Raw genomic sequence first — 21,323 nt, 5'->3', positions numbered from 1 at the left:
CATAGTCCCTGATTACCTACTTGCTGAACAAGGAGGCATTTGTGCAATAGCAAATACCACCTGCACATGGCTAAATGCCTCTGGAGAGGTAGAAATTCAATTACACAAAATCAGGAAACAAGCCCATTGGTTACAACAAATTTCACCTAATGACTCCTGGTCTTTTGACCTATTTAGCTGGTTATCTTCAGGTTTGGGCTCTTGGTTTTCAGAGAAAGATCTTAATGTAAAGGGAAAAAAAATACAGAAACCTCATTTAAAATGGAGTCAGGAGGCCAGAAGGGGGTGCTCTCATGCCATACCATTCACTATAGCCCTTTGCAGACCCACCCTGCAGAGACTTACCCTGCATTCCCAATAGGGAGAAGCCAGAAGGATGAAGGAAAATTTCTTCCTTGCCTAGCAACAGCCCAACCAATAAAAGACTGTCACAACTCAGCCAACAAAAAGTCACTATGCTTTCAAACTCCCAGTTTATTCCAATGGACTTTTTGTTTATAAAAGCCCCTCCCAATTTCCCTTCCTCTATAAAAGAGCATTTCTCTCATTTGTTCTCCAGACTTGCCTATGGTTCATGATGGCTTGCCTATCCCGATCTGCTATTCTGAATAAACCAATTTTGCTGGTGAAATAACTGGCTGTTTTATTTTCAAGGTTGACTTTATTCTAAAAGTGACCAAATAAACCTACAAAAGTAGGTTTGAGCTTTTTGAAAATTGAAATTTTTACTGTGATAAACTATATGTCATAAAATTGGCCATTTATAAGTGTACAATTCAGTGGAAATAAGTACATACACAATGTTTTTAAGGAAGTTACTCTGATTTACATTTTTATAAAGTTTATTCTGATAACGTAAAGGATGGACTGAAGGAGAGGTTCAAGAACAGAGGTTAGAAGGAACAGAGCAATGTAAAAGATTTAAACCTAATTTACTGCTAGACTGTAAGCAAGAAGAGAATAGAGATAATATCTGATTTATTAACAACTATGTCCCCCAGGACCTAGCTCCATGCCTGGCACACAATGAGCATCTGTTAAATGGAAAGTGATCTGTAAGTTTCTATAATTCTGAGAATGAAGACGTGCATTCCCCATAGCATGTAACACCTTAACAATGATTAAAAACACTTTTTTGTAACATAGCATAACAAAGCATAACAATAAAGGGTAAAATGAATGCTAGGAATAAGATTAGACACAGGAGGGTAGAAGCAGGACTATAAAATTAACCCATGCAGAAGAGTTTGGACTTCATCTCAAAGATAAGTCTATTAGGGTGTCTGGACATGGTTTTATGCAATCTCACAATGGCAGGATAGGTTAACAGTACTGCTTATTGTAAGTTAATTTAAAGAAAAAAAATTTTAGAAAGAATCGTGCAATATTTGTCCTTTAGTGACTGGCTTATTTCACTCAGCATAATGTCATCAAGATTCACCTATGTTGTAGCATGTATCAGAATTTCCTTCCTTTTTAAGGCTGAATAATATTTCATTGTATATATATAAAACATTTTGTTTATCCATTCATCCATCAACTGGGTTGCTTCCATCTTTTGACTAATGTGAATGCTACTACGAACATGGTTACAAATGAGTTGGTTTTAATTTTATAAAATGTATTTTTAAAAAAGAAAAGAGGGGGGTGCCTGGGTGGCTCAGTCAGTTGACCGTCTGCCTTTGGCTCAGGTCATGATCCCAGGGTCCTGGGACTGAGCCTTGCATCGTGCTTCCTGCCCTGAGGGAAGCCTGCTTCTCCCTCTCCTGCTCCCCCTGCTTGTGTTCCCTCTCTGGCTGTCTCTCTTGTGTTCCCTCTCTGGCTCTCTCTCTCTGTCAAATAAATAAATCTTTAAATAAATAAATAAAATCTTTAAAAAAGAAAAAAAAATTTAAAAAGAAAAAATAACAGAAACAGAAAACCCTAAGCAATTCTAAACATCTAAAAGTATTAGTTCTCAGAAAACCTTAATCATCCAAGTTAGAAGGTAGAAACTAAATGGAAAAGTGGTAATTGACCTAATAGGTTCTATAAAAACCAATTTTAAACTGACAATAGAGAAAGCTGAGAAAAAATCTGATTTGTGCCAGAGAACCCCCTTAATGGCTCAGGAATTCCTGGCACCAAGTATATCTAGAAATAAGGATAAAGGTGGTGATAAAAACAAAAGTCTGTTTAAAAGGTAGACTGACACCCTCTCACATTCCCTCCACTGTTCCACACAACGGAACAAGTCCCTCTCCCACCTCACCAGATTAGAGGATTATACTATGAAAAAGGAAAAGAGGGAGGAGCCTGGGTGGCTTAGTCATTAAGCATCCAACTCTTGACTTCAGCTCAGGTCATGATCTCAGGGTCATGGGATCAAGCCCCATATTGTCTCCACGTTCTTTGAGATGAAGTCCAAACTCTTCTGCATGGGTTAATTTTATTTAAAAAACAAAAAAACTGAATGGGAAAGCTGTTTTCATATGTACTAATAATATGAAAAGATCCCTAGGATATATTAAGCAAAAAAAGGTGTGGAGTGTAAGTCTGATATATCTTATGTAAGAGAGAATAAGAAATTATATTCATATTTGCTTGTGTTTGCATAAAGAAATCCCAGAATATACACAAAAACCAATATATATAATTACTAAAGGAGGAGGGGGTGGAGTGGGGAATGGAGTCACAGAAACAGGGGTGGTAGTTAATGGAGTCACAGAAACAGGGGTGGTAGTTAAGTTTTCTAAGCGCATCTTTTTATGTTTGTATTACCTATTAAAAATAAAGTTAGAGGGCATCTGGGTGGCTCAGTTGGTTAACTGTCTGCCTTCGGCTCAGGTCATGATCTCAGCATCCTGAGATGGAGCCCCGTGAGTTCCCTGCTCAGTGGGGAGTCTGCTTGTCCCTCTCTCTCTGCCTCCACACCCCAACTCCTGGGCACGTGAGCACACTCTCTCTCTCAAACAAATAAATAAAATCTTAAGAAAATAATAATAATAAAGTTAGGGGTGCCTGGGTGGCTCAGTTGTTTTGAGCATCCAACTCTTGATTTTAGCTGAGGTCATGATCTCAGGATCATGGGATCAAGCCCTGCGACAGGCTCCCCACTCAACCAGGAGTTGGCTTCTCTCACTCTCCCTCTGCCCCTCCCTGTGTGTGCTTGTGTGCTCGCTCTTCTCTCTCTCTCAAGTAAATAAATAAATCTTCTAATAAATAAAATTAGAGGGGGAAAAAGTGATCCAGTTTTAAAGCCCCGAGAGAAACGGATTAGATAACTTCTCAAAGTCTCCTCCAACTCTGGAATGCTCTCATTCAAGAATTTCAGCTAAAAATCAATTAGTCATTTATAATGATTTATAATGTGTCTTCCCTGGAACTCCATGCTCTGGTCACTTCTTTATACCTTTTAACTCTATTTTTCCCAAGTAACTACATTTATCACATATATTGTTTTAGGTATTATATATTTCTTTCCCTATAAAATGTAAATTTCTTAAGCTAATGCTCTACCAAATCACTTGACAGCATAGCAGGTTTACACAAACATTTGTTAAACTAGGGACACCTGGGTGGCTCAGTTAATTAGGCATCTGCCTTCAGCTCAGGTCATGATCCCAGGGTCCTGGGATCTAGAATGGAGTCAGGCTCCTTGCTCAGTAGGGAGCCTCCTTCTCCCTCTGCCTGCTGCTCCCCCTGCTTGTGCGCTCTCTCTCTCTGTCTGACAAATAAAATCTAAGGGGAAAAAAAAGAATAAATATTTTATTTAAAAAAAATTTGTTAGGGGCGCCTGGGTGGCTCAGTCGTTAAGTGCCTGCCTTTGGCTCAGGTCATGATCCCAGGGTCCTGGGATTGAGCCCCACATAGGGCTCCCTGCTCAGCGGGAAGCCTGCTTCTCTCTCTCCCACTCCCCCTGCTTGCGTTCCTTCTCTCGCTGTCTCTCTCTGTCAAATAAATAAATAAAATCTTTTAAAATAAATAAAAATTAAAAAAATTTGTTAAACTAAAATAGTTACCAAGAACTTCCCATGTGCCAGGCACTCTTCTAACTGCTTCACATTTATTAACTAATTTAATCTCCACAATAACTCTACATGATAGTTCCTATTACCTTATTTTATAAATAAGGAAATTGAAGCATAGAGAGCTCAAATAATTTGTCCAAAGTCAATGGCCAGTGCTAAAATATAACACCCAGACTATGTGCTCTTAATCACTAGCTCTACTGTTTAAAGGCTCCAAAACCAGGTATGGAAAACATTCTTCTTGATTGCCCTAACTTGCAACATGAAGCTCCATGGTACAAATGGCTTAGTACCACCTAACAACAGTTCTTAAAGTGTGGTCCGTGGACTGCCAGGATTCCCAGGACCCTTCAGTGGGGGGGGTCAAACCATTTTCATAATATTAAGATGTTATTTGGCGGGGCACCTGGGTGGCTCAGTCGTTAAATGTCTGCCTTCGGCTCGGGTCATGATCCCCGGGGTCCTGGGATCGAGCCCCATGTCGGGCTCCCTGCTCGGCGGAAGGCCTGCTTCTCCCTCTCCCACTCCCCCTGCTTGTGTTCCTGCTCTCACTATCTCTCTGTCAAATAAATAAATAAAATCTTAAAAAAAAAAAAAGTTATTTGGCTTTTTTTCACTCTCATTCTCTCATGAGTATACAGTGGTGTTTCTAGAGTTTATATGATATGTGATATTACAATTGATTGAATGTAGAAGGATCTATGAGAATCCGGATGTCTTCTAGTAAGTGAAAGACATTAAAGAGATCTGCAGGGGCGCCTGGGTGCTCAGTCAGTTAAGCGTCTGCCTCCAGCTCAGGTCATGGTCCCGGGGTCCGGGGACTCTGCTCAGTGGGAGCCTGCTTCTCCCTCTCCCTGCCGTTCCCCCTGCTTGTATCTTCTCTCTCTGTCAAATAAATAAATAAAATCTTAAAAAAAAAGATTGTAAATATGTAAAGCAATGCCACTCTCACCAAATTTTTGTTTGGAAAGTCGTTCTTTCATGTAATAGATTTAATACTATTATTTTTAAATGAATTAAAAATTTTTAAATGTTCACTTTCAATACAGTAAATATTGATATAAACCATATAAACAGAGCTCTTTAGGGGCCTCAACAATTTGTAAAAGCATAACAGGTGACGGGATCTTGGGAAGAAAAAGTTTAAGATCGCTCATCTAGCCAATCTAAACTGTTCAGTACTCCTGGTCTCCGATGGTAAGACACATTTTCCCTACCTACCATGTTTTAATTCAAAAAAACTGATGTAAAAAGGGTACCATAAAGTGAAAAACAGTACTAGGCCAGGTATGTGCTTCTACCTGAGATTGCATTTCCTAATTTGTAAACCTATTTTGTAACATTTGTTTGTAGTAATATCTTCTATTATACACCATGAATGGCATTCCTAAAAGTTCCTCTGCATTTCAAGACAGTAGCCAGAGGTTGCAACAAAAAAGATTTCTCAAGGAAACTTCAGATTTAAACTATATACTTCAGGGGCATCTGGGTGGCTCAGTCGTTAAGCGTCTGCCTTTGGCTCAGGTCATAATCCCAGGGTCCTGGGATGAGTCCCGCATCACATAGGGCTCCCTGCTCCGCGGAAAACCTGCTTCTCCCTCTCCCACTCCCCCTGCTTGTGTCCCCTCTCGCTGTCTCTCTCTCTCTCTCTCTTTCAAATAAATAAAATCTTAAAAAAAAAAAACTGTATATTTCAACACGCCTTTCTTTATTAAACCAGGTATACTACTGAAATATAAAGAAACCCTAAGAATTTGTAAAAAGATTACCAAGACTGATGTCATTAACGCAGTCTAAAGCTTCATATACTGAAACAACTCATCTTTGTTACAGAGACAGAACCTTAATTTTTGATAAGGTAAATAGAAGTCTACTAAACTCCCAATCAGTTCCTTGAACAGGTCTTTAATGTCATTTGACATATTTTTAGCTGCTATAGTAATAAAAAATAATTTAACAGTATCTTTAAACAAAACTAATTTTGCTCAACTCAAAAAAATAAGTACAAAATCCTGGTTCTATTTTTTTAAGCAAAATGGAAAGAGCTATAAATTACTGGGTTCCCTGCCCCCTCTAGTATCTAGAGTATCCCTGCATACAATCAAATAATGTAAATATAAAATGTTATTGTTAAACTATTAAGAACATAAGGGTAAAAACATAGATTTCACCACAGCAAAGACTGATAAAGACTACCAGCTTTGGTTCCTAGTAGATTCAACCACCACTCATTTACAAAAATATTTCTGAGTTACCTACTATGAGCCTGGTATGCTAGGCACTGGGGATACAATGAACAAAAAAATAAGTTTTAATCTTCATGGGACTTGCATTCTGTTGTAAGACAAACACACAAGCACACACACGTAAGAATTATAAATGTGGTAAATGCTTTGCCACAGATTAGTTTTTGAAAGCTGAATTGTGGAATTCTAAAACCTAAAAATAAATAATTCATGAAGAGTTACATCAAGATGATATGGGTTCTACAGATCTTTACTAATGCATAAGAAAACTACAGACACTGCCCATGAAAACAAAGATCAATCTTTCATTGTCAAAGCTAGCAGATGGCATTACTTGGCAATATAGTAGCCTTAAAAGATAATTGACTTTACAGTTCCACAGAGTTAAAAAGCATGTAAACACAATCCTTAAAAAAACCTCTAAGAGGAGCCTAAAGAGGCACAACTAAATGTAATGTGGTATCCTGAATTGAATGCTAAAACAAAAAAAAAAAACAAAAAAAAAAGATAAAAACTAAGGAAATGTCAATAAACTATGGACTTTAGTTAATAATAACATCAATATTGGCTCACTCATTATAACAAATGTAACATACTAATGTAAGATGTTAAGAATACTGAGGAATGCTGGGGAAACTGGGTGGGGCTGTGTGGGAACCCTCTGCACGATCTTCTCAATTTTCTGTAAACCTAAAACCATTCTAAAAAATAAAGTCCATTAAAAAAAAAATCTAACCCATAACTTCGGGAGGGGCGGCGGGGGAGGGAGACAGGGGGTGTTGTCAAGACTTAAAATAAAAAATGAGAAGCCACCAAACTCTGCAATGTGAATTAAAACATAAATACTCAAAGAATTCAAAGGAAACCTGCAGATACTGAAGTTATGATCACTACTCATACTAAAATCTTCCAAGGACAGGGGCACCTGGGTGGCTCAGTCATTAAGCGTCTGCCTTTGGCTCAGGTCATGATCCCAGGGTCCTGGGATGAGCCCCACATCGGGCTCCCAGCTCTGCGGGAAGCCTGCTTCTCCCTCTCCCTCTCCCACTCCCCCTGCTTGTGTTCCCTCTCTCGTTGTGTCTCTATCAAATAAAAAAATAAAATCTTTAAAAAATAATAATAAAATAAAATCTTCCTAGGACAGAGATTAATGGATTTGTCATGCAAACTAAATAGCTCTGCATCACAACATAAGGCCAGCAATAACATCCCTAGAGTGTACAATAAGCACTTTAGATCCTATTTATCAATAATGACCAATACACAATATTTTATGCATGGCATTGTCCTGAAATTGCCATAAAATACCTAGACTGGGATCAACCTCATAGGTCTTACCAAGTTACGTCAAGAAACAAGCTTATACTTGCTTCAGGAAAATTCATAAGCAAAGAGGAGACTATACTTTTCCTTGGTAGGGAGGGAGGCAGTAAATATATATTGAAAAGAGAAAAATGATTTCTCAGCTCCAACTGGAAGCAATTTTGCAACTAATGTTAACGTATTTTAATTCCATATATACTAGTATGAACAGTTCAAGGCAGTAGTAAAAGCTCTGAATTTATAAGTTATCTGCTTTCCAATCAAAAGAAATTGTCTTCTCTACAGCCTAACCTAAGGTACCTAGCAGTTAACTCAGTGTCTGATGACTTGGGAAGAACTAACCTCTCAATGTCTGAATTTTAAAGAGGGTCATGAGAAGTGTGAGAAAAACAAAGGAGGACGATAATCTCTACATTGTCCAGTGCCAACTTTCATAATTCAGCATAAAACTGGAATCATCACAAGAAATAATTTTAGAGAAAACCATCACAAAGCTAGGATCTTGTATATAATACAAAGTAAGCAATAAGCAACATCAGAAGCCTGACCAGGTAAGATCATTCCACTCATCACATATGGAATATTAAGCAAAAAGGGTCATTTAGCCGAAACGGTATTACATACTGAAATCTAATTTAAGATAACTAGATGATCAATCTATTCTACTCTACTCCATTACTCTCTAGCCCCAAAGGAAATCCTACAAAACAAAGATGTTCGTTATTCTCAGGCCTTCTCTCACAGGAATCCTAAATATACAATTGGAAAACACTAAGAAAAGGAATAATTAACATTTCTTCGGTAATTCCTGTTTGCACCACCATAAAGAAAATTAGACACTGCTTCATGTTCAAAGGAGAAAAAGGAGAGGTGAGATGTGAAAAATTCCAAGTAAAACGATCATGACATAGCATCTGGCAGAGATCGGGAAAGCATCAACAGTGCCAAAAGAATTGTCAGGGATCAAAGTCATGAGAAGAAAATGAGGTTTTTCCGATAAGCCACAGCCTAACCCAAGAAGCAAAAATCGCCACTGCCGCCGCCACCCCTTACTCCCCAACCACTCCATCCTCAAGTCGCCTCCAATAGACATATACCCTCCATAACCCAAACTAATTCCCCACCCAAGTGAAAACAATCCAAGAATTTCTACGACCCCCCCCCACTTCCCACCTCCCACAAGATCCGCACTTCCCAAGGCCAAGCCTCTAGGGAAAACAACGCCCTAATCCCCCCACCCTCCTTGTCCAAGGTTGAAGACAGTCGGTTCCCCAGAGTGGGGCTTCCCGGGGTGGGCCTTCTCAGAGCTGACGAACTGGGATAAAAGCCAAGAATAAGGGTGGGGCTCCAGAAAGGGGGCTACGGTTGGTGAGACGACGGGACCGGAGGAAGAAAGGGATGGACAGCAGGCTGGGGCTGGGCGGAGTGAGGACTGGGGGGTGCAGATCGACGGGCGAGGCCCGGGCTGTGGGAAAAGGAGACGTCGGAACCGGGGACGGAAGGATCAAAATCTGACCGACGGATCAAGACGAAAAGGAGCTGGTGGCTAAGAGGGGTCGGCAAACACCAGGCAGGGCTGTGGGCTAGCACCGAGCGCGAACGCGAGGCGGGGAGACAGCCTTCGCGGACAGAAGGCCCGCACTGGGGGCGGTGCGGGGAAGCCGAGGCCAGCTGCCAGGAGTGGGGGAGCCGCGCACTCACCGCTCTGCTCCCCCAGGAACACCAGCTTGAATTTCCTCAGCGGATTCCCGAAGTCTCCGCCCGCGGACATGATGGAGCCGGAGGAGCTGCCGCCGCCTCAGCCCAGAGACCTCTCGGACCGACGCTGCTCCAACCGGTTGACGAAAAAGGCGAGAGGAAGGACCGGTGCCAAGCTCTCTCGGACCCTTTAGGGCCCGGCGGCGGAGCAAGGCTGCAGGGCAGGACTCCTCCCTACAGACAGGCAGCGGTCGCCGCCGCCTCCCCGCAGAGTCGCCTAGCACCGAGCGAGGCCCGTGGCTGGGAAAGGAAGGATGGCGGTGTCGGAAGCAGCCAGGGGTGTGCTCGAGGTTCCCGAGGCTAGCGCCGATCCCCTCTCAGCACCCGGCACCGAACCTGGGGTAAGAGAAGCGGAAGGTGGCGGAACTGGAGCCGCAGACGCGTCTGGGACCTCTCACGCGCAGCGCCTCAGCTCCCACAGCTGCCGCCGCCGCAGCCCAACCTGCTGAGTGCGCGAGCCTCTGGCGCGGCGCGCGGCGAGCCCGGGCGCGAGCGTGCCCCCCGCCGGCCGCCGGCGTGCGTGCGTGCGTGCGTGCGCGTGCGCGCCACAAGCCGGCGCCTTCCTGGTTTAGCTTGCTTTCCCGGCTCCTCCGGCGCAACAGAGACCAGGGCAGGTTAGGTTGCCACTCGAGTCTGGAAAAGCAAGGAGGAGGCGGGGCGGAACCCTGGGAAGGGCTGTGGGTGGAATAAGGAGCACTTACGTCACTTACGTGAGAACCAATCGGAGGAAGCCAAGGGCGGGCGGGGATGGCAGTGAGGTGGCAGCACGAGAGCGCGCGCGCCACTTGCGCGGCGGAAAGCGTCGCACTGTGACTGCCATGCCAAGTGTGGCACGTCGCAGCCGGAGGGGAGGGGAGGAGAAGGGAAAGGAGGGGGCAGGAGGCGGGGCTGGCACGTAGGTTGAATTGACCCCAGCACTGTGAGGGTGTGGTCCGATAGCCTTAAGGTGTGTACTCTGTTCCTTTTTTCCAAAGCCCTCAGCCCTTTCTCGGTCTCCTTAAATCTGCCGTTCACCCGTGCACTAACCCACCTACTCCATCTTTTTTCTTACCGTAATTCCTCACACGCTATCTTACTAGGTACATTGTCCACTGTTGCTCCCAGGAGTTTCATAACTACCAGAAGCTGAGCCTCTACATGTTTGCCCATGAGGAAATCTAAGCTCAGAGGAAGGAAATGACTTAGAAAATCCACAAAGCCATAAAGTGGAACCTAGGTTTTGTCTTATACCGCATTGAACCTCGGCAACCTCTTTATTGGATAAGCCCATCCACTTCCCTGATCTGGCTAGGTCTGTTATCAGCCTTTGTTATTCTGATGTAGACAATTGTAGGTGACGCCCACCTTCCACTGTGCAAGAAAAGGATTTAGACGTCGTGTAAACCAAACCCTTCATTTCACAGATGGTGAAACTGAGGTCCAAGTAGCTATGCAAAAAGGTCACACAACAAAGTAGAGGTAGAGCCTGACCTTGAGCCCAAATGTGGGGGGAGAGGATATTTTAAAGATCACCTTTTCCTCCTAGAGCGGGGCTTCTGAATCTCTTATCGGTGAACCTCCCTTAAATTAGACATCTGAAGCATGTGCATTTTTCTGTGAAGAGGATCCATAACTTTCATCAGATTTTCAACCCAGTTTATGACCCAAAAAATGAAGGTTAATGTCACAGCCAAGAGGAACCGAAGGAGACATGGCAACTAAGTGTAATGTAGATATAAACATGACAACTCGGTGTAGGTTTTAAGCTGAATGGGATCCTAGAAGAGAAAAAAAGACTTTAGGCAAAAAAAAAAAAAAAAAAAACCTGAATGAATATGGACTTTAGTAATTACAGTGTATCGATATTGGTTCATTAATTGTAACAAATGTATCGTACTAACATTAGTAATAAAGGTAACTGGGGAAGGAGAGGTTATATGAGGACTCCATTTTTCTGTAAATTTAAAATTTATGGAAAATTTAAAATCTAAAACTTTTAAAAAATAAACTATATTAGGGCGCCTGGGTGGCTCAGTTGTTTAAGCGACTGCCTTCGGCTAAGGTCATGATCCTGGAGTCCCAGAATCGAGTCCCGCATCAGGCTCCCTGCTCGGCAGGGAGTCTGCTTCTCCCTCTGACCCTCCCCCCTCTCATGTGCTCTCTCTCATTCTCTCTCTCTCAAAATAAAAATAAAAATATTTAAAAAAAATAAACTATATTAATAAAAGATAAATAAAACATTAAGAATCACCAAATTAGAGAATTAGGCACCCACACCTCACCATACTATGGGACAACATCCAAAAAAGTAAGTCTGTCCTTGGGGAGGACACTTCAAAAAACTAGTATCAATAAAAAGTGGTGGGTGACAACCTGGCTGGCTCAGTCAGTAGAGCATGTGACTCTTGATCTCGAGGTTGTGAGTTAAAGCCCCATGTTAGGAGTAGAGATTACTTAAAAAAAAAACTGTCAAAAATACTTCTGGGGCGCCTGGGTGGCTCAATTGGTTAAACATCTGACTCTTGATTTCAGCTCCGTTCATGATCTTAGGGTTGTGAGATCAGTCAGCTTCAGGCTCTGCACTGGGCATGGGACCTGCTTGGGATTCTTTCTCCCTCTCCTTCTGCCCTTCCCCCCTGCTCATGAGCAAAAAAAAAAAAAAAAAACACCTCCCAAGTTAATGATAAAATAAATCCTTACATTTGTGTATAGTGTCTTACCATTCACACAACACATTTATATACATTTGCTTATTATTTGGGAGTTATTATTTACTTAGCTATAGAAATGGCAGGATCAAGCAAGTACCTTCTCAAACCCAGGGATGAACTGTGGAACTAGAATTAAGGAGAGGAATAAATTAAAGGGAGCTTTCTCATGAAAGCTTAAAATACTATCTATTCTGGCCTATCAAGACAATAGCTATATCCCCAAACCTCCTTCTCTATCAAAATTTACTCACTCTGGTTCTTCTCAACCAAGTGGCAAAAGGATTTTGGAACATGTATCTAAAATGAACAAAAAGAAAAAAATAAACAAGAAATGAAATAAAATGGTAAAAACCTGAGTCATGACATGGACATTTGTGTGTATGTGTGGGGTTTTTTTAATATTTTATTTTATTTATTTATTTGACAGAACGAGAAAGAGCACAAGGAGGGGGAGCAGCAGAGGGAGAAGCAGGCTCCCTGCTGAGCAAGGAGCCCCATGTGGGACTCAGTCCCAGGACCCTGGGATCATGACCCGAGCCAAAGGCAGTCACTTAACCAACTGAACCACCCAGCTGCCCCTTAATATCTGATTTTAAAAGTAGGTTGTCAGGTGTGATTAGGTCCTCCCCACCAGTAACTCAAAACCCTACCACACACAAAGAGCAGCCCATACCAAGAGAATATTTAAAAAGAAAACCTCTTGTAAACATAAGTGAGTGGCTATTTTTTCTTTCTGATGTATACCAGGTTTTCATTATATTCCCTAAAATAGCTTTTAAAGTAACATCCGAGGATTGGAGCTATAATTACTTTGTACTTCCTCCAGAACTTTATGAATCAATTCCTCCCTGTTGCTTTGGTCTCTGTAGTCACTTAGACAGATGATGCTTTTCCTATCATTTTGAAGAGAAGTATGGTATAATCCACCTCTTACCTTAGATATTTTAATGTTTTAAGGTAGCATTTTTCATTGACACAGATAACAGCCTCACTCTCCTCTGAAGCTGCACTCACATTTGCCCAGTATTCTGTATAAGTCATATGTTTTGCCTTCAGAGATCTAATGGTCTAAAAATTGTATCTTAAGTGCTCTAGGGTTCATCAAATGGAGAAATTACCTAGGGGAAGGAGGAGTTAAAGAGGCCTTTTTCAAAAGTACTTTCTTTTTTTTTTTTTTTAAGATTTTATTTATTTATTTGAGACAGAATGAGAGAGAGAGAGAGCACATGAGAGGGGTGAGGGTCAGAGGGAGAAACAGACTCCCTGCCGAGCAGGGAGCCCGATGTGGGACTCGATCCAGGGACTCCAGGATCATGACCTGAGCCGAAGGCAGTCGCTTAACCGACTGAGCCACCCAGGCGCCCCTCAAGAGCACTTTCACTAACACTTTCACTTCCGTGGTTTCCTATACACTATTCTCTTTACCTTGAACACTTTCCCCTCCCTTTCTCTCTCCAATTCCTACTCATTCCTAGGTATCATCTTTAAAAAGTCTTCAAGTAGACTTCTCTGTCTGCTTCTATCCCCACCAACAGTGTCAACACCCCTGCCTGTCCTCTGCTTGTACCTTATTCTTCCTCATCACTTAATTGTTATTGTTAATTGTCAGTGTTCCCCACCTGACTGTAAGCTCCATGAGATCAGAGCTCATGTTTTGTATCTCCAACAATTGCAGAGTGCTCGACATAGTAAGCATGCAACAGATACTTGCTGAACAAATGAAATAAATGAGAGGCATTATTTTTTAGCTTTCATCAAACGATGAATGAGATGTGGGCATGTGAAGATGGAAGGGTGAGAGCATTTTGGAGAAAGAGAACATCCCTTAAAATCACATTATGTAAATTGATACTACATTTTTTTTTTTAAGATTTTATTTATTTATTTGACAGAGAGAGACAGCGAGAGAGGGAACAGGAGACAGCAAGCAGGAGGAGTGGGAGAGGGAGAAGCAGGCTTCCCGCAGAGCAGGGAGCCCGATGCGGGGCTCAATCCCAGGACCCTGGGATCATGACCTGAACAGAAGGCAGATGCTTAATGACTGAGCCACCCAGGTGCCCCTGATACTACATTTCTTAACACCACTTATGAAAAAGATGCTCAGAACAGACTTGTGACTAAAAATTGAGAGAGGACAGCTTTGGCAACTCCAAATCAAAATATCTAGAACAGTTTTCTTCAACCAATTTAAAAGGGATTGTTAATTTGAAGCCCATGAGAGTTTCCAGGAAGGTACCCCACAGAAATTGTAATATAGTTATAGCTTGTTGTTCTACCCAGAGAGACACAAGCTTCTTTAGGGAGGACTGAGATTTCGTCTTATTCCTTGTGTCAGACACTCTTGGTTGCCTATCTAACAATACACACACAACACACACACACACACACACCTCCACAATATATATTGGAAATGACAGATAATTTTCTAGCTTCCCTTCAGCTAAGCTAAAGACACCTAACTTGATTTGAGCCAGAAGGAAATGTGCCAGAGACTTCTGAGATAAAGTTTCTTCCCTGATGAAAAGAGATAGATGAGGGAAAACTGCCATTCTTCCACCATTAGATGTGGTTATATAAGGACATGATATCTAGAGCTAAGGCATCTTATGAATACTGACATATAATCCTTAAGAAAAAGCCAACCTGTTGATGATGGCTAAGCTAAAATACACCATTGAGCCACTGTACCAATCCTGGAAATGGTCTTCCTCTGATTTCTTTTTAGCAAAATAATAAATACCTTTGTACTTAATAATGTCTTCATATGTCTCTGTCATTGTTACTTGCAGCTGAAAGCATCTGAAATTCTCATCTTTAGATCTCTTAAAACATCTCACACAATTCCCTGAAAGTTAGTTACTCAATACTGTCTGTGTGTATACATAATATAGTAATAGTTATCAAACTGGAACTGCCTTTTTCTGTTTACTACTCCCTAAAAAGGATTTATTACTCTTAGAGAGGCAGGAAATCAATAGAAGGAGAAAACTGCCCAGGTAAAAGGATTGGAATCATATTGCTCATATTTGAAGCAAATAATAGCTCTGGCAGGAATTCAAGTTCCATCAAATGTGAAGCCCTTCTAACCCACTCTGCAGGTTATTATAATCATCACTGCTAAAAATAATAGTGGGTCAATATAGAAAGCATAAAAATGACAAATGCTCAATAATTCAAGGTGACCAATTAAATGAACACAATTAACACAAGGTATGTTTATGCAAGTCTCATTTTTAAAAGACAATGAGAAAAAGAAAGAAAGAGGAGGAGGGAGGCATCATGTCAAAATCAGTTTTCCAAATACCCTGACCTACAAAGATGTGCCATGGGAGAAGTATAAAGGTTATTCAATCAAGGTGGAGGAGAAGATAGTAAAACCTCAATGGAATTGTCCTTCCTGTGATTATAGCCAATTCATAAGCCAAGTCAGAAGATATTTTTTGCTACCGATTAATCTACAGAATCTATTTTTGATGATTCCATTTTGTTCCGTTCATATGAATCATGGTCCTTGTTATGAATAATGCGATTTCTCAGAGCCTTAGATGTGGGGTGCTACTTCCAGTCTTTGAAATTGCAGTGGGGGAAGAGGTTGCTTCTTTCTGTGCTAGTGCAGAATGTGTAATACCTGAAACCTTGCTGGAGCTCTCCTCTCCCCGGTACTGTCTCCCCCACGAGTAATAAAGTCTCCTCCAAGATGTACAGAAGAATGAATCATTCTCCTTGCCGCTAAGAGAGAATCACTCTCAGAGTAGAAGAGAATGACTGCTTCTCCTGCTGTTTATGTAAAGAGCAGAGCGTCTTAAGACAGGAAAGTGGGACCAATGCTGTTTGCACTGAAAGGCCAACAGACTGCACAGCCAAATTGTAACTTGCCTAAGATGCCAGGAAAAACCATCTTTTCATGAGAATTTCTTCAGATTTTTGAATAGTACAAAGTGACCAGGACTTTATTTCATATAAAAATCAAAAGATAACAAAGTCATTACAGTAGTGTGTAGCTGAAACTATCCAGTGAGATAATAAGCCACATCATTTGGGAAAATTAAACAAATTTCCAGTTACAGGATGATAGACTAAAGATGTTTCTACTTCCTTCCTTTTCTGAAATTCTCCAAAACAAAAATAAAAAATAAAAATGCAAGCTCTGGCTTTGACATCTCTAACCCAGAGCCATCATATTTTAAGTTGGGAGACAAAAGACAGACCAGTGGTGACTGACTAAATGGAGCGCAGAAAGTGTTCACTGAAGAGGAAAGTAACAAGAAGCAAGCCAAACAGAACCCCAGAAAGGCTCAGGAATGTGAAGTACCAGGTACTACAGAAGGACGAGGTAAGGAAAGCGGCCAAAAACAAGGGAATTGTATCAAAGACTATATAAATAGTAGTTATAAACCCACCCATCTCTATGGAGTAATTAAATGCAAGAGGTTCTAGGCTCAATAACCAGGCATAGCGGAGTACTAGGGTGAGGCACTGCCAGAAGATAGGGGGGTTGATAACCAGTGGTCTCTCCCCAAGCACCTTTCATAACACTAGCAGTATCTTATATGCCCCCCCAAAAAGACTGAAAGATAAGCTGAAACATCGCAGAGAAAGGACCTGTAAATTTTTAATACAGAGGTAGCTTCAATAAAAAAGCCAGTTTACCACCAAACCATCCTATAATGAATCTTTCTAATCAGTAAATGCCACCCACTCACATTGAGCTTCCAATTAGTTTGATGTCTTCTATTAAATATGAACAAAATGAAAGGTTTCCCATATATTTGTTAAAAGTCTCCAATATGAAATAAGGAAAATAAAACAAATAAACCAGCAAGAAATAAATAAGAAAGTCTGTGATGAGAGAAAAGCATTGCATAACAACTATGAAGGAAGAATGAGATCATATTTTTTAAAAAGGAACACTGAAACAAAAACAGCCTTTCTTGGAAATTAAAATTATTACAACCAAATTTTAAAAATACAATAAAAGAGGGACACCTGGGTGGCTCAGTTAGAAGAGCATGCAACTCTTGATCTCAGAGTTGTGAGTTCAAGCCCCATGTGGGGTGTAGAGATTACTTAAATAAAAATAAAACTTGAAGAGAAAAGAGGGGCACCTGGGTGAATTTTGAATGATGAAGGACTTGAGGAGACATTTCTTTGAAGAAGATATATGGATGGGGGCACCTAGGTGGCTCAGTCGGTTAAGCTCCCAACTCTTGGTTTCGGCTCAGATCATGATCTCATGGGTCATGGTCTCATGGATCATGAGATCAAGGCCTGTGTTGAGCCCCACATTAGGCTCTGTGCTCAGTGGGGAGTCTGCTTGAAGATTCATTCCCTCTGTCCCTCCCCCAACACGTGCTCACTTGCTTGCTCTCTCTCAAATAAATGAACAAATCTTAAAAAAAACATTAAGGGACGCCTGAGTGGCTCAGTTGGTTAAGCGTCTGCCTTCGATTCAGGTAATGATCCCAGGGTCCTGGGATCGAGCCCCACATCGAGCCCCGCATCAGGCTCCTGGCTCAGCGGGGAGCCTGCTTCTCCCTCTCCCTCTGCCTGTTGCTCCCCGTGCTTGTGCACTCTCTGTCAAATAAATAAACAAAATCCTTTAAAAAATGTTTATAAAAGTAAATAATAAAATTTTTTTTAAAAATTAAGATTATAGAGCCCTAAACTGAAACTACTGAGTCAAAATCTCTGAAGGTATGACTTAGAAAACTAGTTTTTAACAGGTCTAACAAGTGGAATTTTATGCACACTAAGTTTGAGAATCAGTCTGTTACTCCACACGTTATGTCCTAGTTTGTCAATTAGACTGTAAGCCATTCAAGGTAGGTGTGTGCTTTATACATATAATGTACTTCTTGGGTTTTGTTTTTTAAAGATTTTATTTATTTACTTTACAGAGATAGACACAGCGAAAGAGGGAACACAAGCAGGGGGAGTGGGAGAGGGAGAAGCAGGCTTCCTGCTGAACAAAGAGCCTGATGCGGGGCTCGATCCCAGGACCCTGGGATCATGACCCGAGCTAAAGGCAGACGCTTAACGACTGAGCCACCCAGGAGCCCCATGCTTCTTGGGTCTTATATGTATTTGGTGCTCAGAAAAATATGCTAAGAATGGAATACTGAATCTATGTGCATGGCAATATACATAAAATTAGTTAAATAAATACCATCAGCAATCTCTAGAACTTATAATCTTTACTTGACCACATCATTTACTCCTATATTAAGAGGGCATACATTTAGGGCGCCTGGGTGGCTCAGTTGGTTAAGCGACTGCCTTCGGCTCAGGTCATGATCCTGGAGTCCTGGGATCGAGTCCCGCATCGGGCTCCCTGCTCAGCAGGGAGTCTGCTTCTCCCTCTGACCCTCCTCCCTCTCATGTTCTCTGTCTCTCATTCTCTCTCTTGCAAATAAATAAAATCTTAAAAAAAAAAAAAAGAGGGCATACATTTAAATGTGGAGTTGAGCCAATATTAAATATTTACATAAATTATTATTAATTAAGACAAAAATTGTTACTAGAGACAAAAAAGTATTTTTTATAATGGTAAAGCATCAACTCATCAAGAAGATATAACACTAATATGAATATATAGACCTAATGATACATGAAACTTAAAAATACATGAAGCAAAAACTGACAGAATTGAACGGAGAAATAGACAATTCAACAATAATAGTTGGAGACTTTAATACCTTACGCTTGATCTCTCAGTCATGAGTTTGAGCCCCATGTTGGGTGTAGAGATTGCTTAAATAAATAAAGTTAAAAAAAGAGAGAGTGAGAGCAAAGACTCAAATTACTAAAATCAAGGTATGGGGTGCCTGGGTGGCTCAGTAAGTAAAGTGTCTGCCTTCAGCTCAGGTCATGATCCCAGAGTCCAGGGATCGAGCCCTGCATGAAGCCTGGCATCAGGCTCCCTGCTTAGTGGGGAGTCTGCCTCTCCCTCTCCGTCTGCCCTTCCCCCTGCTTGTGCTCCCCCTGCCAAATAAAGAAATAAATAAAATCTTTAAAAAAAATTAGGGTGGGGGCACCTGGGTGGCTCAGTCGTTAAGCGTCTGCCTTCAGCTCAGGTCATGATCCCAGGGTCCTGGGATCGAGCCCTGCATCGGGCTCCCTGCTCAGTGGGAAGCCTGCTTCTCCCGCTCCCACCCCCACCCCGCTTGTGTTCCCTCTCTCGCTGTGTTTCTCTCTGTCAAATAAATAAAATCTTAAAAAATAAAAATAAAAAATAAAAAATAAAAAAAATTAGGGTTGAAGAGGAGACATTATTACCAATAATACAGAAATCAAAGTGATTATACAGGAATACTATGAACAATTACATGACTATAAATTAGATAACTCAGATGAGATGATCAAATTCAAAAGCAAACAAACACAAACCCATGAACTACAAAAACTGACCCAAGAAGAAAATCTGAATACATCTGTAACAGATTAAAAGAAAGAATTGGTAATTAAAAAACTTTCCAGGAATTGGATGACTACACTGGTGAATTCTACCAAACATTTAAATGTGAATGAATACTAATCCTTTAAAAATTCTTTCAGAAAGTAGAAGATGAGATAACACTTCCCAACTCATTCTTTGAGGCCAGTATTAACCTGATACTGAAACTACACAAAGACATCAAAAGAAAAAAAGAGGAAACTACAGACCAATACTCCTTATGAATACAGACACAAAATGCCTCAAGAATATACTGACCTAGGGGCGCCTGGGTGGCTCAGTCGTTAAGCGTCTGCCTTTGGCTCAGGTCATGATCCCAGGGTCCTGGGATCGAGTCCCACATCGGGCTCCCTGCTCGGCGGGAAGCCTGCTTCTCCCTCTTCCACTCCCCCTGCTTGTGTTCCTGCTCTCACTATCTCTCTCTGTCAAATAAATAAATAAAATCTTAAAAAAAAAAAAAAAAGAATATACTGACCTACCTAATCCAGAAGCACGTAAAAAGGATTATGCACCATGACCAAGTGATATTTATCTTAGGAATGCAAGGTATGGCGTGTCAACATGGGAAAATCAATGAATATATCATACGAACAGAACAAAACACAAAAATGCATGATCATCTCGAAAGACACAGAAAAAACATCTGACAAAATCCAACACTATTTCATGAGAAAAATAGTCAGCAAACTAGTAATAGGCGGGAACTTCCTCAACCTGACAAAGTACATCTATGAAGACCCCAAAGCTAACATCATAAATACTGAAAGACAGAACAAGAACGGGAACAAGGATGTCCACTCTCACCACTTGTATTCAACTTTGTATTTGAGGTTCTAGTCAGACCAAGTAGGGAAGGAAAAGAAATAAAAAGCATACAGATTGGAAAGGAAAAAAATACCTCTTTTTGCACATGACGTGATCATGTATATATAGAGTCCTAAGGCTTCACACAAACACACACACACACACACAGTCAGAAATAATAATAAATTAGTTCTATAAGTCTTCAGAATACAGGGGCACCTGGGTGGCTCATTCAGTTAAGTGTCTGCCTTCAGCTCAGGTTATGATCCTGGGGTCCTGGGATCAAGCCCCACATCAGGCTCCCTGCTCAGCGGGGAGTCTGCTTCTCCCTCTCCCTCTGCCTCCCCCCATCCCCTGCTCATGCTCCCTCTCTCTCTCAAATAAATAAATACAATCTTTAAAAAAAAAGATTGCAGAATACAAAATATACAAAAAAAAAAAAATGATAGCAATGAGCAGCAGAAACTAAAATTAAGAAAACAGGGCGCCTGGGTGGCTCAGATGGTTAAGCGTCTGCCTTCGGCTCAGGTCATGATCCCAGCGTCCTGGGATCGAGTCCCGCATCGGGCTCCCGGCTCAGCGGTGAGCCTGCTTCTCCCTCTGACCCTCTCCCCTCTCATGCTGTTTCTCTCTCTCGCTCGCTCTCTAAAAAATAAATTAAAAAAAAAAATCTTTAAAAAAAAAAATAAATAAAATAAAATAAAATTAAGAAAACAGCTCTACTTACAATAGCAGCAGAAAGAATAAAATATTTAGAAATAAATTAACAAAAGACATGGAAGATATTTACACTGAAAACTACACAATACCATTGAAAGAAATTAAAGAAGACTTAAATAAATGGAAAGAGTTCCCATGTTCATGGATTGGAAGACTTAATATTGTTAATATTACTATGTAATTATTATAAATACTTTCCAAATTGATCTACAGAGTCAATGCATTCTCTAGCCAAATATCAGCTGGCTTTTTGTTTGTTTGTTTGTTTTGCAGAAATTGATAAGCTAGGAGTTGCAGGAGCAACTCACATGGAAATTCA

General features: G+C 41.1%; 1 protein-coding gene across 3 annotated transcripts in view; it reads right to left on the bottom strand.

The window, feature by feature from the left end:
• Positions 1-9,948, bottom strand: part of RAB6A (RAB6A, member RAS oncogene family) — a 79,820-nt gene extending 69,872 nt beyond the window's left edge. Inside the window, exon 1 of one of the 3 annotated variants that reach the window (XM_064576947.1) lies at positions 9,281-9,948. In XM_064576947.1, coding sequence (XP_064433017.1) covers positions 9,281-9,350 — 70 coding nt within the window. In that variant the 5' untranslated portion in view covers positions 9,351-9,948. The remainder of the gene's footprint in view (positions 1-9,280) is intronic. The other 2 variants (XM_045894407.3, XM_045894406.3) reach the window with 2 other exon arrangements.
• Between the last annotated feature and the right edge of the window lie 11,375 nt (positions 9,949-21,323).

Source organism: Mirounga angustirostris, unplaced genomic scaffold, assembly GCF_029215605.1.
Source record: "Mirounga angustirostris isolate CCGP_5_RB_7025 unplaced genomic scaffold, mMirAng1.0.hap1 SCAF_13, whole genome shotgun sequence".
Taxonomy (NCBI): domain Eukaryota; kingdom Metazoa; phylum Chordata; class Mammalia; order Carnivora; family Phocidae; genus Mirounga; species Mirounga angustirostris.
This window is presented reverse-complemented; position numbering and strand designations above follow the sequence as displayed.